The 17,913-nt window shown below is 35.0% G+C and overlaps 1 protein-coding gene across 2 annotated transcripts in view; it reads right to left on the bottom strand.

Annotated features, from left to right (window-relative positions):
• The window catches only part of ULK2 (unc-51 like autophagy activating kinase 2), a 94,080-nt gene that overhangs the window by 11,861 nt on the left and 64,306 nt on the right, over positions 1-17,913 (bottom strand). For both annotated transcript variants that reach the window (XM_006908416.3, XM_025044363.1), the window contains exons 16-21: positions 15,601-15,746; positions 13,691-13,771; positions 11,803-12,089; positions 10,761-10,948; positions 10,298-10,401; positions 224-370 (exon numbers count right to left, since the gene is read on the bottom strand). In XM_006908416.3, coding sequence (XP_006908478.1) covers positions 224-370; positions 10,298-10,401; positions 10,761-10,948; positions 11,803-12,089; positions 13,691-13,771; positions 15,601-15,746 — 953 coding nt within the window. The remainder of the gene's footprint in view (positions 1-223; positions 371-10,297; positions 10,402-10,760; positions 10,949-11,802; positions 12,090-13,690; positions 13,772-15,600; positions 15,747-17,913) is intronic.

Genomic DNA, 17,913 nt, shown 5'->3' with positions numbered 1-17,913 from the left:
TATAATATAGTACTTTTATTTCATAAAGTTTTTTATTCAACAAATATTGCCTGATTAACTCCTTATAACCCTTTAAGGTAAAGAAAATAGTTATCTCCATGTCATTGAAAAAAAGAAACTGATGTCCAGAGAGGTCAAGTGACTTGTCTAAGTTATATAATTAAGTCATTCTCAGACCACTACACTCCAAACACTAGCCAAAGACTGTAATAAGACAATTCACCTGAGGTTGTTCTTGTTCGAAGGACCATATGGGCACAAGTAGGGGCCGTGGCACTGTGTGGAGGAGATCCTACAGTAAACAGGACAGCCCTGGAACTTGCTGCTGTTCCCATAGGAGGTGCCAGTACACCACAGGCTCCTACAGGGGCTACAACAAAAAGTATACAAAAAGTTATATTACTTTGATAGTGTTTATATTTGGGGGTTGAATTATAGGGAGACCTTTACTTTTGTTATTAGTGGGGTTTTTTTTGTTTTTTGTGTTTTTTTTTTTTTTTTTTTTTTTTACAATAAGCAGTCATTACAGATATCCATTAACAATATTTTATAGTAATCTCTTCATGGCTGTTAATCTTCTTGACACCAAAGCCTAGTATTTTGAGTTACTTCTGTATACTTCTAAAATATATGAACTGCAGTCACACCTGTGAGGATAATTTGAAAAAGTGGAAATCCAAGAATAGGGAATAAAAATGTGTGTTAAAGCTTAAGGGAGGATCAGGAGTCTCCATAGCAAACAGAGCTTTAGACAGATGTAGAAAATTGAGTCAAAGTACAGATATACCTTAGAATCTCACCCTTACATCTGTCAGGAAGAAAGGGAGGTGGGACAGGTGTCAAAGAGGCCTGATGGGCTGAGCTTGGGCTAAATGAAGATAAGGTGAAAAATCTCCCATCCAACAAATTAAGAATCAAAGTTGTCCAAAAGCATTTTCACATTCAAGCATCTGAAAAACATTACATTTCTGAGACCACAGAATGGAGGCAGGAGTTAACAACATGAATCATAAGTTTAAAGGAGAGACACTGAATCACATACAGAAAATAATTGCTTCTCAGTGTCCACTTTGTAACAGCAGAGCAAACTTAAAGTATCCAATTAATGGCAGAAGAGAGGGTTCATAAAAATCTAGAGAGCAAGGGAACAGTAAGTGGAAATTAATTAAATAGTACCTATTGTTACACAGATATACAAAATGACATAGATATTCTCTTTACTTAATGTAAAAACTTTATGATTTTATTCTAGTAGGTATAAAAGTATTTAAAGATGGTCATGGGTATATTTTAAGAGTCAATGACCCTATTTATTTCCTGAGGTCTTAAATTTTGCTATAAGAACTTTTGTTTTCAGAAAATTAAACTACATAATTAGAAAAAAAAATCTGTAACTTCAAATGACAATAATAAAGTTCATGTGGAAAAGAGAAAGGAAAAAGAATAAAAATTATACAAGAAATGTATGCCTAAATGTATGTCTCAGAAATGTATGCCTAAATACTAAGAAAAAATATTATGGTTTCACATCCATAAACTTGGACTTAAATTATAACATATTCTATTATAATAATATATGTAGAATTATAATATATGTAGAATATATTCTACATATATTCATGTAGAACTTATAAGCTCTATGAAATTTATTTGTAAAAAAGAATGAGACATTATATGGTTATTCAGATAAGCTGTTTTCAAAAATTGTCCCAACTTCTAGTGACTTTGGTAAAAAGCATAAAGAAGAAACGACTTCCAGAAGAGCAGTGTGAAATGTGATGAGCACAGCAGACTTGCTCCCCATTGAAACAACCAAAATTGGTGAAAATTATTTTTTAAAAAATAACCATCTAAAGTCTCTAGAAATTGTCCTGAGGGCAAACAGGAAATGTAACATTTATTCAAGAATATCTACTACATCTCAGTAAGAACTGTTTCTCCACCCGGCCCTTTCTCATGAGGTAGAAGCTCTAACCTAGGAGAGTAGATCAAACACTAGGGCCCTTATTGCCCTCGCTCCAGTTCCATGCCAGTAGAAATAAGCCAAGAAGACCAGAGGCTTGCACCCCTACCCATCACCTAGCTCACAAAGCAGGGATGTCACTCTAAGAGAAATGAGCCACTGTTCTCATGCCTAGCTCTAGAGTAATGGTGCACAGGATTTCCCCTGGGCTGAGGGAGGCAGAGAACAGAGACTTCTGAAACTCTCCCCAAGGAAACTGACTTTATTTGAAACGGATCATGAGGAAGTTCATACCTAAGTGCACTGTCAAAACAAGGAAGGCTGTGACGGTAAGCAAATAAGAGGAAGTTTGTAGCTCTATGAGAAGAATAAGCTAACAAAGAGACCATCTAGAAGTTTTAACAGAGAGAACCAGGGACAGAGACAGCAAAGAAGAGCCCTCCTATGGTCAGAACAAGGCTCAAAGACTGGTTTTAGAGACTACTTGTGCAAAAGGGCTAGAATTTAATTAAATAAGACAGTGGAACAATTTATACCCCAACAATATTGTCAAAAACAAGAGAGCAATCAGTTGATAATTAGTGGAGGCTTTGAGTTGGGTATGATAACAACAGAGGTAGACAGCCTGAGAGATCAGAGAAATAGAGTCCTGCTAAAATCACTGTTAGCCCGGGGTAACTGTACACATGCCCAAGGCTGTGCCCTCTCAGGATCAACATCAGAGGTTTCACACTATGTGGCAAACAGACATCACCAAAATAGTCCAGCCAAGACTAAATAAATAAACAAGCTAAAACCAACAAGTCACAGGGTGAGGGACTAGGGGATCAGCATCTAGAATTGCTACAAAAATATTATCTAAAACGTCCAGTTTTCAACAAAAAATTATGATATATGAAAATAAACAATAAAGAGTTACCATACACAGTAAGAAAAAAGCAGGCAACAGAAACTGCCTTTGAGAGGGCTCAAATGTCAAAATTGGCACAGACTTCAAAGCAACTATTTTAAACATGTTCAAGTAACTAAAGGAAACCACACTTAAAGAAGTAAAGGAAAACATGATAACAAACGTCTCATCAAATGGAGAACATTAATAAAAAGAGAAATTATTAAAAAAGAACCAAATGAAAATTCTGGACTTAAAAAAACAATAACTGAAATGAAAATTCACTACAGAGGTTCAACGGCAACTATGAAGTGACAGAAAAAAAACAAACAAACCATGAACTTGAAGACCAATAGAGATTATGTAATCTGAAGAAAAGAGAGAAAAGAGAATGAACTAAACTGAACAAAGCCTTAGAGAAATATAAGACAACATTAAATGTACCTACATGTAAATAATGAAAGTATCAGAAGGGGAGGACAGAAAGCAGCAGAAAAAATATCCAAATAAATAATGGCTGAGAACTTCTCAAGTTTGAGGGAAAACAATCTTATATATTGAAGAAGCTCAACAAACTCAAAAGATAAACTCAAAGAATCCACACCAGAAACAAACAGTAAAACAGTAAAAGCCAAAGAAAATCTTGAGATTTCTCACGCACAAAGTAACCCAATAAGATTAATAGTTAACTATGAGCAGAAACAATGGAATCCAGTGGGCAATGAATTGTCAGATTTAAAGTGCCTAAAGAAAAAAACTGTCAATCGAGCAAAGCCCTTTCAAAAATGAAGGCAAAATACACTCCTAAATAACCAAAAGCTGGGAGAATTTGTTACTAGGAGACCTACTTTATAAGAAATACAAAGAGAAGTTCAAGTCGAAAGCAACTCACCCCAGATGGGAAGAATTTCAGTCTACATGGGGGAAGAAAAGAGGGCTGATAAAGGTAATAACATAATTATACAACACAGTATAATTTCATATTTCTTCACCTCTCTTAAGGTGGCTTAAAAAGCAACCATATAAAACAACATGTTTATAATGTTTCATCGGGCCTATAAGATATAGATATAGAACATATTTGATAATGAGAGCACAATAAAAGCAGGTAGGAACAAAAGTATATTGGAATAAGCAAGTGACACCATATAACTCAAATATACACACAGAAAAACTGAAGTGGTAAATAAGAAAGTTAATATAACAAACTATATATATATACTTGATCTCCTTTCTTATCCTCTTTAAAAGAAAATATTAGCACTACAAATGGGAGGGGAATAGAGCTATCTAGGAGTTATATAACAGTATGTAATTGGAATTAATGTAATTCTGAAGTAGATTCTAATAACATATGTATATTGTACATAAACAGTAAGAAAATAAAGTGAAAAACATTCAATAAAAGGAACAGAATGCTACACTGGAAAATATTCACCTAATGCAAAAGAAAGCAGTAAAGGAAGAACAGAGGAAAAAAAAGACATGACATGTATAGAAAACGAAAAGTAAAATGCAAATAGAAATCTAACTATGTAAGTAATAACATTAAATATAAATGGATTAAACAATCCAATCAAGAGGTAGAGATTGTCAGACTAGAGTAAATAAACAAGACTCAACCATGTGTATACAGAAGACATACTTTAGATTCAAAAATACAAATAGATTTAAAATAAAAGGATTAGAAATGATAAATCATGAAAACAACCACCATAGGAAAGCTATGGGTTATATTAATATTAGACAAATTAGACTTTAAAACAAACAAACAAAAAAATAAAGAACATTTTATAATTTAAAAAGCATCACTTTATCAGAAAGATATAACAATTATAAATATACACGCACCTTACCATAAAACCCCAAAATATGTAAAGCAAAATGACTGGCGAGTAATAGACAATTCAACAATGGCAGCTGGAGAATTCAATTCCCTAATTTAAATAACAGAACGAGTAAGCAGAGTATTATCAAGGAAATATAAATCAACTGGACCTAACATATCTTTAGAACACTATACCCAGCAACACCAGAATACACATTCTTCTCAGAAAATATTTTCTGAGATGAAACCATATTTTAGGTGATAAAACAATCCTTAATACATTTTAAATGACTGAAATTCAGCAAAGTAGTTCTCCAACCAAAGTAGAATAAAATTAAAATCAATAACAGAAGGAAATTTAGTGGACTCAAATATGTGAGAATTGAACAATTCTCAAATAACCAACGATCAAAGACAAAAATCACACGGGAAATTAGAAAATAATATGAATTAAAATAAATACATAATATACCAAAACTTATGGGATGTAGCTAAAGCAGTAGTTAAAGAAGGAAAAAGAAGAGCAAGCTAAACCTAAAGCAAGCAGAAGGAAGTTTAGAGTAGAAATCAATGAAATGGAGAATAGTAAAATAGAGAAAATCAACAAAGTCAAAAGTTGGTTCTTTGAAAATACCAAAATTCACAAGGCTTTAGCTAGACTGAATCAGAAAGAAAAGAAGACTCAAATATTAAAATCAGAAATTAAGAGTGGACATCACTACTGACTTTAGAGAAATAAAAAGGAGTTTAAGGGAATATTATGAACAATTGTATGCCAAAAAATCAGATAACTTAGATGAAGTGAACAAATTCCTAGAAAGTAACAAGAACTTAAAAATCTGAATAGATCTATAACAAGTAAAGAGAGTGAACTAGTAATCAAAAACTTCTCACAAAGAAAAGCCTGGTCTCAGCTTGACAGGATAATTCTACCAAACGTTAAAGAATACCAATTCTTTACAATCTCTTCCAAGAATCTGAAGAGGCATGAAGCAATCTCAATTCATTCTTTGAGGCCAGTCCTACCATGATATCAAAACCAGACAAAGACATCACAAAATAACTATAGAGTAATAACTATGAGTATAGATGCAGACACCTCAAAAACAAAAAACCTAGCAATCTGAATCTGGCAACACAAAAAAAGGATCATAACAAAACCAAGTGGGATTTATCCTTGGATTGCAAAGGGGGGGTTAACATGCAATAAATCAATTAATGAAACACATAATACTCATTACACTAGAAACAGAAATGAATTTCCTCAGCTAATAAACAGCATCTATGAAAAACTCAAAACTAACATCATACTAAATAATGAAAGACTAAAAGCTTTCCCATCAAGATCAGGAACAAGACAAGGATGTTTGCTCTCACTACTTCTACTTAATATTGTATCTGAGGTTATAGCTAAGGCAAATGGGCAAAAAACAAATAAATAAAAGGCATCCAGATTAAAAAGAAAATACTACCTCTGTTCACAGGTGGCAGGATCTTGTGTATAGAAAATCCTAAGTAATACACTAGAAAACTATTTGAACTAATAAATGTTTTCAGTAAGGTTGCAGGGTATATGAGTGATACGCAAACTCAATTGTATTTCTTTTACATTGACAATAAACCATCTGAAAATGACATTAAGAAAACAATTCCATTTAAAATGACACCAAAAATAATTAGAAATAAATTTAACAAAACAAGTATAGAAGTTGTATTCTAAAAACTATAAAACACTGATGAAATAAATTAAAGACCTAAATAAATGGAAAGAAATCCCATGTTCAAAAATCAACTGAAAATTGTTAAGATTGCAATACTCTCCACATCGATCTATAGATTTAATGAAATTTCTATCAAAATTCTAGCAGGTTTGCAGAAATAGGTATGATGATGCTAAAATTCATAATGGAAACTCAAAGATGCAGGATAACCAACAATCATGAAAAAGAAGAACAAAGGTAGAGACTCACATTTCATGGTTCAAAATTTACTATAATGCTACAGTAATCAAGGCAGTAAGTATGGTGCCAGCATACAAACAGATATACGGATTAATGAAATAAGAAATAAATGCTTTATGGTCAACTAATTTTTTTTTTACAAGGCTGGCAAAAGAATTCGATGATGGAAAGAATAGTCTTTTTAATAAATGGTGCTGGAAATGGGTTAAGGACCTGAATATAAGACCTGAAACAATAAAATGCATAGAAGAAAATAGGAACTAAACTCAAGGATCTTGGACTTAAAGAGGATTTTATGAATTGGACCTCAAAGGCAAGGGAAGTAAAAGAAAAATAAATGAATGGGACCACATCGAACTGAAAAGCTTCTGCACAACAAAAGAAACCGTCAAATAGATAAAGAGACAACCATCCGAATGGGAAAATATATTTGCAAGCAGTGACTGCTATTAAGGCCTAATACTAAAATATTAGAAAAATTCATACAACTCAATAACAACAAAAAAACAAACGATCCAATCAAAAAATGGGCAGAGGACTTGAACAGACACTTCTCTCTAGAGGACATACAAATGGCCAACAAACATAGGAAAAGATGTTCAACATTGCTAGCTATTAGGGAAATGCAAATCAAAACCACAATGAGATACCATCTCACACATGTTAGAATGGCTGTAATCAACAGAACAAGTAATAACAAATATTGGAGAGGATGAGGAGTAAAAGGAACCCTCATACACTGCTGGTAGGACTGGTATAGCCACTATGGAAAACAGTATGGAGGTTCCTCAAAAAACTAAGAATTAATCTACCATATGATCCGGCAATCCTTCTATTAGGTATTTACCCCAAAGATGTGAAAATCCATATCCGAAAAGATATTTGCACACTGATGTTCATAGCAGCATTATTCACAGTGGCCAGGACATGGAAGCAACCGAAGTGTCCTACGATAGATGACTGGATAAAGAAGCTGTGGTACATATACACATATGTGGAATATTACTCAGCCATAAGAAGAGATGAAATACTGCCATTTGCAACAACATGAATGGACCTTGAGATAATCATGCTAAGCGAAATAAGCCAGACAGAAAAAGTTGAAAATCACATGATATCATTTATATGTGGGATATAAACCTAAAAGCAACAAATGAACAGGACAAACAAACAGAGTCTCATGGACATGGACAACAGACCTAGTGGTTACCGGAGCGAGGAGGTAGACAGGGTAAAAGGGATCAAATATGTGGTGACTGAAAGAACACACAATGTAAATATATATATGCCTTACTGTCAAAATGTACAGCTGAAACTAATCGGATTTTGTTAACTGTCACTATAAAAAAAATAAAATAATAAAAAAATAAAATAAATGGTGCTGGGACCCCTGAATAACCACATACAAAAGAATGAAGCTGGATCCCTACACATTATCCACAAGAATTAAGTCAAGTGGATCATAGACCTAAATGTAAGAGCTAAACTATAACTCTTAGAAAATATGGTTAGGCAAGATTCAGATGTTATTTAAGAAGGGATATCTAGGGAAACTCAAAGACAAAGGAGATTAAAAAAGGACATCAGAGAAAAGTTTAGTCTCTAACACCTACAGCTACAGCAAACACTAAACACAGCCCAATTCCTAGCCAGATTAACAAAAAATGTCACACTAACTCAATTCCTTTTATCTAGTGTCTTGCTCATGTCTGGCTTTTAACAAAAAATTAAAAGGTAAGCTAATAGGTAAAAACAATTTGAAAAGAAGAGACAGAGCAAGCATTAGAACTAGACTCAGATATAGCACAAATAGTGAAATTATCAGAACAGAAATTTAAAATAACTATGATTACTAATATGCTAAGGGTTCTAATGGAAAAAAGAAACAGCATGTAACATAAGCAGAAAGATGAACACTTTGTGAGAATCAAAAGGAAACACTATAAATCAAAATCACTGAAATATAAATGAATAAATGCTTTTTGATTAGCTCATCAATAGACCAGACATGGCTAATGCGAATCAGTTAACTTGAGGATATGTCAATAGGAACTTCCAAAACTAAAGAACAAAGAGTAAGATGTAAAAAACCCAAACAACAGAATATCTAAGAACTGTGGGACAACTACAAAGTAATAATATGCACATAATAGGAATATCAGAAGGAGAAGAGAAGAACAGCAGAAGTATTTAAAGTAGTAATGACTGAGAATTTTCCAAAATTAATGACAGAAGCAAACCACAGATCCAAAAATCTCATAACACCACCAAGCAGTTTGAATACCAAAATATCTACATTTAGGCATACCATACTTGAATGCAGAAAATCAAAGACAAAGAAAAAATCTTGGAATAAGCAAAAAAAAACAAAAAAAAAAACTTTCACCTTACTCATAGAGGAACAAGGGTAAGAATTACACTGGACTTCTCTCCAGAAATCATGCAAGTAAAAAAAGAATGGAGTGAAATCTAAGGTCCTATAATCCTATAAATGTTCCCTTTGGATTAGAAATCACACTCAATCAGATATCTGCTGGTCAGATATTTCTTCCTTTAGTTGTTTATGGCTGGGGGAGTCGATAAAAAAATTATAGAGAAGAAAAGAATAAAGAGGTTATAACAGTGATTCTTAAATTTAGGTGTACATAATAATCATACGGGGAGCTTATTAAAGACACAGATTCCTAGAATCCATTCCCGGAAAATCTAATTAAAGACCCTGAGTTAAGGTCTAGAAACTGCCTTTTGTTTGTATCTCTTGACAAGCACACCAAGTAATCTAGATGTGTGTCTATGGACATAACAGTCCCTGGAATGACTATTAAAGGACCAGGGGTCCCAGTGACTTACAGTTCTTTATAGGCTCTACTTGCTATATAAGAAATGCTTAAGAGTACATGTGTATTTAAGCTAACTTTAGCCAGTATAATCCTACTGATAAAAAACAATCTCAGTCAGAATTCCTTGTAACACATAGGCTGTTGATCATCAAGATGCTAAACAAGCCCCTTTCTTAATAGCCTACTTAGAAAGAAGATGAAATGACAGGGATGGGGTGAAGAAATCTGGGTAAGTTCATGAACAGTCAACTGAAGCAGGTAAGTAAGATAATTACCCCTACCCTCCAGCCAAAGATGTCCCTGTCCTAATGCTGGAACCTTTAAATAAGCTATATTACATAGCAAAAGGAAATTAAAGTTGTAGATAGAACTAGAACTGCTAATCAGTTGACTTTAAAAGAAAGAGATAATTCTGGATTATCCAGTAGGTACATGAAATCACAAGAGTCCTTTAAATGTAGAGTAAGGAGGCATTAGAGTCTATAGACTAGCCATTGCTGGCTTTCAAGATGGAAGGGGACCATGAGCCAAGGAATGAGGGCAGTATCCAGAAGCTGAAAAAGGCAAGAAAATGCATTCCCGCCAGAGGCTCCAGAAGGAAGGCAGCCCTGTCAACTTCTTGATTTTAGCCCAATGAGACCCATTTCAGACCAGACGTCTGACCTCCAGAACCGTACGATTATACCTTTGTGTTGTGTTAAGCCACCAAACTTCTAATTTGTTACAGCGGCAATAGGAAGTTAATTTGTTGCATATGCTAAAAAATTACTTGCCTTAAAAAAAAAAACAAAAAACAAAAAACAAGCTTTTTCTTACCTATATCCATTGGTCGTTCTGTATTTAAACTGTCTGTGCTGCCCTGATGTCCACCTAAAGGTGTCTTCATTTGTTGATCTGATAATTTCCCAGTACTGACAGATCTAAAAAGAAGAGTAGTAATGTATACTTTAAGCCAGAAAAAAGGTCAATGGGAAGTCAGAGAACAAGAAGACAAAAAATAGATCCAAACAATTCAAGGTAGAGATAAATTTCAATAACCAAAATAAACAAAAGGCAGAAATAGAATATTCAGGAAATTAAGGAAGAAAGGAAGAGCTCTGTAATTTACACAGTTACAGGAAGCATGCATGGTTTTCAGAGATTCTAAATGCACACAGTTCATATCATTAACCACGTTACATAAACCAGCTACTAATTTGGTCTTAGTGTTTTTATAACAGGAATATATGTGCTATTACAATTTTCATGTTTAAGGCTGGAAGGAAACAGTGTCTTTTACCTGCCAAACACTGCCTTGTTCTGTTGCTCAGACTTCTGCCTCTCACTTCCTTGTACTAGGAGACAATGAGAGCATTCACGTGGGTCATTCCCATCCTTAGACTGCCCTTCAGAAGGCCCATGATGAGTAACCAAGGCCAGCAGGTTGGAAGATGCTTGTGTTTTAGGGATTTTGAAAGGAGCTGTGGCCTAAAGAAACATATGTAAGCTAGTTATTACAAAGTATAAAGCATTCAGAATTGTCAGGCTCCGTGGCAAAACAGTCAGGAGCTTAGACTCTGGAGTTCATCAGACCTGATTCAAATACTGGCTCTTCTACTTACAACCTCTGTAACGTTGGACAGTTCATTAAGATAATGCACATAAAACATTGTGTGGACTTACACTGTGCCTGGCACATAGCAAGTGCTCATTAAATTGTAGCCATTCTCATTATGGATCCTTTCCATAAAGTACTTACTATACTAGTTCATGACTTACTATAGAGAGTGCAGCTAAGCTGAACATGGTATTACTGATTCTGCATCTATTTTGTTTAGCCAAGTGGCCTACAGGGATCTTAAGCTGACACTAGCCCCCTTGCAATAGCATGCCCTAGATAGCAGGCCACAGTCACCAGCAAATATAAGCTCCTGATGTGACTCCCCTAAAAGCCTTTGTGATCAAGAGTCTCCTTCACCGTCTCCTACCTGTGTGCCCCTTATATAAGACCCCCATGGAGCTCACCAGAACCCTGATCTTTTGATTTGAATTGACCAATCAGCCTTAGCCAGGAACCCCAAAGCACTCTACCCAAAAACCCTAATAAAGGCATGTACCTAGGTCCTATCTCTCTCTGTCTGTACCCAGCCTCGATATCCCTGTGTGGCCCCCAGAGGTGTGCCTGGTATTTCTTTCAGGATCTATGAGTAACAGACTTCCCTATTTCAATTTCTCTTGTGGTCTGTTGTTGAACCTTGACTGTCCATCCAGCGCCCTATGTTCCACTTCACAAATGTTAATTTCACAAAGTCACAACACCTACAAAATGTTAATAAACACACCTTAGTAGGAGAGCCAATGATTGTTGGTAAAGGGGTTTTAAAGAACCAGTCAGAACTCCGTGGAGAGGATCCCACATGCTTGGTGGGAGAGGTCCCAAGGCTGCCAGGCCGACTGGGTTGAGGTGAGTAGCTGTACCCCGCCCCGGAATGGGATGGGCACACAGGGTCAGAGTGCTGCTTTCTGAGCTTCTGCTTGTTCTGGTAGATGTCAGTGAGGGTGGGGGTACTCTGCAGTCTAGCACCCAGTAAGAAAGACTGTGGTGACTGAGTCTGTGGCACTGGAGAACCTATCAAGAAAATAAATACAAAGTTAACCCAAAGTGAAGAAGTACATGGCAAAAATTTAAGAATTAAGACAATTCTTAAAATGAGAATTCCAATGAATGCCTTGTTTTTCATTAGATATTGTAAAAGTGTTAACTTGGCAAGAGATTATTTTTTGTCATCCTTTACAAAAATGACAAGTACATTGTCACTGGTATTTTCAGGAGATAGAATTCTCAGGAGGTATATTAGCATCTATCAAATAACTCAGATTAATGCAAGGTCTACTTTGATTAATGCAAGGTCTACACAGAACTATATAGTAAATGGTTAAAGTTAATGAAAACAACAAAATGATATACCTTTATATGAATATATACTTGGGTATATCAATGTAATTATTCTCTAACAGCAACTAAAATAAACTTTTCAAACTAACCCAGAATAACCCTTTATTTAAAAAAAATAAATATATATATATAAAATTTACATATATATACACACATATATATGTAATTTAGGAAATAAAATTAGAAAGATAATACACCTTTCCTGGATTTTGTTTTAAAAAACAAGCATATGGATAATTTATTTATATTTGCCCGTTTCATTAATGAAATTCATTTAAAACCTAAAGTATCCATATTCTCTTCAAAGAAAACATTTGTCCTCAGGTAGTCTTGCCTCTTAAGGGGACACCATATCAAGTGTCTGGGAGATAGAGTACTGATATGATGAACAGTTGCCAAGAAGGGCATTCCCCCACACAGACCTTATTGTTGCCAATTTAAGGTCCACTAAGCTTTAAGCTCCAGTTACAAATTCTTTGGCACTCCTTGCAAACCAAACTACAACCAATAACATTAAGGACATATAAATCTTCTTAGTGATCTTCCCAAAAAGACACCAATAGGAGCTTTTGCTACCAAGCTCTTAACCTCATCTTAAATAACTTTTCAGAACTGGGCCCTGCCAACCAACCAACCACACACACACACACACAGACCTATATGTACGTATATATGTGTATATACATATACACACACACAAGTAAATAAAATTAGTGGTAAAATGTTAGATCCGAAGGAAGCTAAGTTTTATTTTGAAGGAAAGAGAATATGAAAAACTTAACTTAGAAAGGAGTGGTTTTCTAAGTAACAGAGAATTCCTTTAACTGGCCAACTCCTCAAATGCACATACAATAAAATTTGACTTATAAAAGTATAATTTACACATACTTTACAGGCATGTATATATTACATAATAAAGCAAATAAACATCTATATTTCTTTTTTATCTGATGCCAACTGGTGGCTCTAACTAAGAACAGTATTAACCAAAGTAACAAAATTTCATTTCCTATATTGCTTTTCATTATCTGTATGACAATGACCAAAATTTAGGTAATTAATTAATTCCTAAGACTTATTTTCATAAAATAATCATATACCCAAGAGATATTTGATTGGCTATCTAAAAACATGTTAGACCAAGATTCTAAAAAACAGGATAGCAGAGAATATATTTCATATCAATTCTGTACTTTTGATAAGACTAGAAAAACATAATTCAAATACACTTATAATGGGATTAAAATTATTAATATACCAAATACGTCTCCTACCTGATGAGTTTCTACTCCTGGATTCATGGCCCTGAGGGTGTCCACAGCAGCACTGACTAAATTGCTCAGGAATGGTACCAACTGTGAAGAGGAAAATAGGGAAAGGAATGAGAAATGATTCAAAACCAATAAAGGATGAAAACAGGCAACACATGCACAAATTGCACAATACACTATAGTTTACAAAACTTAATTAGGCACAGATTTAGTTCAGCTAACACTAAGCAACCAGTGTGCTAGGTACTAGGCACACTAAGATCAAAAGTTCCATGTAACTAACTTGCCTTCAAAGAAGATCACTAGGAAAGAAAACCATGTAAATAACCCAATGCCTATAGCAGGTATATCTTTAAGATACGGAAGTACAAAGAGTTTATACAAAGTGTTTGAGGCTTATGGAGCTGACTGACAGCCCAGCTGTTGTCTCTGTGAATCCACCATGTTCCTTGCTAAGGCATGCTCCCAGGGCTGCTCCCAGCCATTGACTACATGTGGTTCAGGCAGGTCAGGAAATCTGGACAACTTAGTGCTTGGGGATACTCCTTCAGCCAGGTTAAAACCTTCTTAGAGCTCACTATAGTCAGGACTCCTCCTTCCTTCCTCTCTCCCTCACAGGGGTCAGATCTGTATGGTGGTCTGAAGGGGCTCCCTGTCAACTACTGCTTCTTCCCCTTTATCTGTCACAGGTGTTTCCCCAATCTCTCTTGCACATCTCTGCATCTACCTCTGAGAACCTAAACCAACAAGAGGAAGAGCTGGGGAAGACTTCAGGGTATTTAAGCAGACAAGAGACATATGTCTATAAAAAAAGAAGAGGCAATGACCAAGTGGTTAGGTGGGCAGGCAAAGATTAGATCCTGAGGAAGGGCCTTTTCTTTGAGTGCAAGGGTAAGTTTTGGAACTTGTCTCTAGAGACCTTGGACTGCTTCAGGAGCTAGTGAGGAGGTGAGGGAGGGCCAAGATTTCGTTCGAAAAAAATTTTTCAGCTAAAAACAGCTTTGAAACCATTGCAACAGGTGAAGTAGTGATATAAATTTAAAAGATATATATCATTGTAGTTTTTTGTTTTAATCAGGGCTTCTGGGTACGACTTCAATCCTTTTCACTTTACCACCTCCCAAGATTTCCTCCCATTCCCTCTTCTACTCCAGCAGTTTTTGCTGAGGGTGGGGACCCTTTCCTTTTAAAAATTACACACACACATACACACACAATTTTTTTTTTTTTTGCAATTTTGAGATCTGCCACCACTGAGCCCTCTCTGTACTACCTGTCCTTCCATATCAGTGTTGTTTCTCTCAGATTCTGCGATCTTAGTTGCTTTGGCCTCTTACATGTATTCTGAAGTTGGAGCATTTTGTCTTAGTTTCACTAAAACGTTGGTGTGAGGTTTGTTTGGTTAGGTTTTTGTTGTTGCTGTTGTTTTACTGTTTGCTTTTGGTTTGTTTAACATTCTCTTTGTTGTTGTATATGATTTCCAGAAGAGGTGGGAAGATTGTAATGAAGCTGCCATCATATCCTTCCCTGAGCTGGAAGACCTCTGGTGAACATAACCCAATGCTATTATGTATATTATTGTCTTTTAAACCTCATAAATCTGAGTGATAAGTAGGAGAGGCATTTAATGTAGTTTAACTTAGGGTTTCTGGCTTTGTGCTTTGAGCCCCAGCCTAATGAAGATGCTTTTTATCCATGAGATCTATTTGCATCATCATATTTCCAATAGAGGTCCTAACAGATTTATACAGAGATTCTCAAGAGGGAGTCAGGAGTGGGGTATAGTTGAAAGGGTGGGATATGGTTCCCAATCAGCGAGACGCACTGCCGTCGTGTACCACTGTTCCTAAAGAGAGTGTCGTATTTGTCATAGTGAAAAAAGACTGAAAACAAATGCTTTAAACTCTCCTTACCCAAAGGGGAAGGTGAATAAGGCCTGGAAGACCCAGTAGAGAGTCTTCGCCCAACTGTCTGTACTGTGTCTGCTGGCGCTGGAGAGCAGGCTCCCAACCGGAGAAAGCCCATTGGGCTGGTGTTAGACCTTCGTACCACTGCAGATCTGAAAAAACAAAATAAAATGACTGCTTCTCTGGCAGGTGCTAGGACTCTGTCTTTATTTCTGTATTTCCTCCCCTGCCCCAAACTTCCTACAACATACCATGGAGTAGATTTTTTAAAAAATGTGACACAGTCGCACAGAACAAACATAAAATGTATTAAACTATATAGTGAAGTCTCTCTCTCATCCTTATATCCTGTCTGCCTAACTCTCAACACTTCTTCAGTCCTACTCAAAAGGTTACCACTATTTTTAGTTTCTAATGTCTTTCCAGAGTTCCTTAATTCATATACAAGCAAATAAAAAACTGAATATACAGTTGACCCTTGAACGTGGGTCCACTTATATGAAGACTTTTTTCAATAAATACTGTAAATGTATTTTCTCTTTCTTATGATTTTCTTAATATTTTCTCCTCTCTGGCTTATTTTATTCATAATACATATAACATACAAAATATGTGTTAACCTACAGTTTATGTTATCGGAAAGGCTTCTGGTCAACAGTAAGCTATTAGTAGTTAAGTTCTGGGGGAGTCAGATTTTCAAGTGCAACCGCTGAGTTGTTCAAAGGTCAACTGTATAATCTTATTTTCATCTTGTCTTAACAAAGGTAGTATGTTATGTACCATACCAACCATTTTCAACTTTTTAGTCTTCGGTCCCCTTTATATTCTTAAAATTACTGAAGATCCCAGAGAATAGTTATTTATGCGACTTGTATCTATTGATATTTACTGTATTAAAAGTTAAAACTGATAAAGTTTTGTGATTAATTCATTAAAAATAAATTTATTACATGTAACATAAGATTATGAAAAATAATTATATCTTCCAAAAGCAAAATAAATTTCTGAGAGTGTGATATTATTTTATATATGTGCTAATTTCTATATAATGTCTAGTTGAACAGATGACAGTTGAATTCTTATAACTGTTTCTACATTCAATCTATTATGTAATATGTTATTTTGGATGAAGTATATGAAGGAAATCCATACTTACACAGATATATAACTGGAAAGGGGAGGAAACTTTGGTTGGAGTTTCAGATAATTGTGATACTCTTCTTTGATATTACACCAAAACTCAGCAAGTTGTCATTTCTAAAAGATTAGTCACAATGTGGAATCTGAAACCACGTCAGTGAAATTCCATACTATTACATTAAACTCCACTCTTTTGCAAAGTATCTTGTAGTTGGAATCAATCTTTTCATGTGTGCATGATTTTTTAAAACATTTGATCATTTGGAAAATATTGGTTGACTGAATTATGTTGTTATGCCAAAAGTTGACACATTATATAACACCAAAAAGTCACATTCATATCATAATACCACCACCAATCTTAACAGAAAAGGCTGTCAAGACATAACAGAAGTTGCCAAGATCACAGTGGTGAATACAAGTTTTCCAAAATTCTAATCTCTGCTCAAGAGCTCAACTTTTATGTAACTTGTTTTCTATGAAATGACAGACTTGGTTCGTTTTTGACAAAATGGCCACCAAATACTCATAATCATAGTTTGTCAGATGTTCTTTCAAGTAAAAATGATGTTCCATGAAAAAGTGGCTAGTTCAGTTTGCAACTAAAACAATCATACAAGTGTTTTTCCTTAAGACAACTACTCTAATATGCAGCAAAAGTACTTAATGCCCACATTCCACTCAAGGTCAGGATTTTCAAAGAGAAATAATAATAAAAATTATTTTATTTTATTGAATGCTTCATTAAAGATATTCCTTGGTATTACAAGTGTGTAGTGGTAAAGAACATAAAGACTAACAGTACCGTTGGGTACCACTACCTTGAATCATTTTAAGGCACCAGCAGTTTTCCATCGTTGCTTTTGCACCATCAGTGCATATGTCAACACAACGAAAAAGCAAATAATGTCCTAATGTTGTTATGAAAATAGTTTTGTCTTCATGGACCCCTATACAAAGGAAGTCACAGACCACACTTTGAAAACCACTGCTAATAAACACACTGTTAATCACTTTGCTTCTTTCATTTTACAATATATCTTGAAAATGTTTCTACCTTAGTACATAGAAAGTTCCTTTACTCTTTTTGTAAGGTGTTCCACTATCATAGACAGACCATAATAAATCAGTCCCTTATCGGTGGGCACTTGGCTTATTTCTCATCCTTTGCTATTCTAA

Source organism: Pteropus alecto, unplaced genomic scaffold (assembly GCF_000325575.1).
Source record: "Pteropus alecto unplaced genomic scaffold, ASM32557v1 scaffold52, whole genome shotgun sequence".
NCBI lineage: Eukaryota > Metazoa > Chordata > Mammalia > Chiroptera > Pteropodidae > Pteropus > Pteropus alecto.
This window is presented reverse-complemented; position numbering and strand designations above follow the sequence as displayed.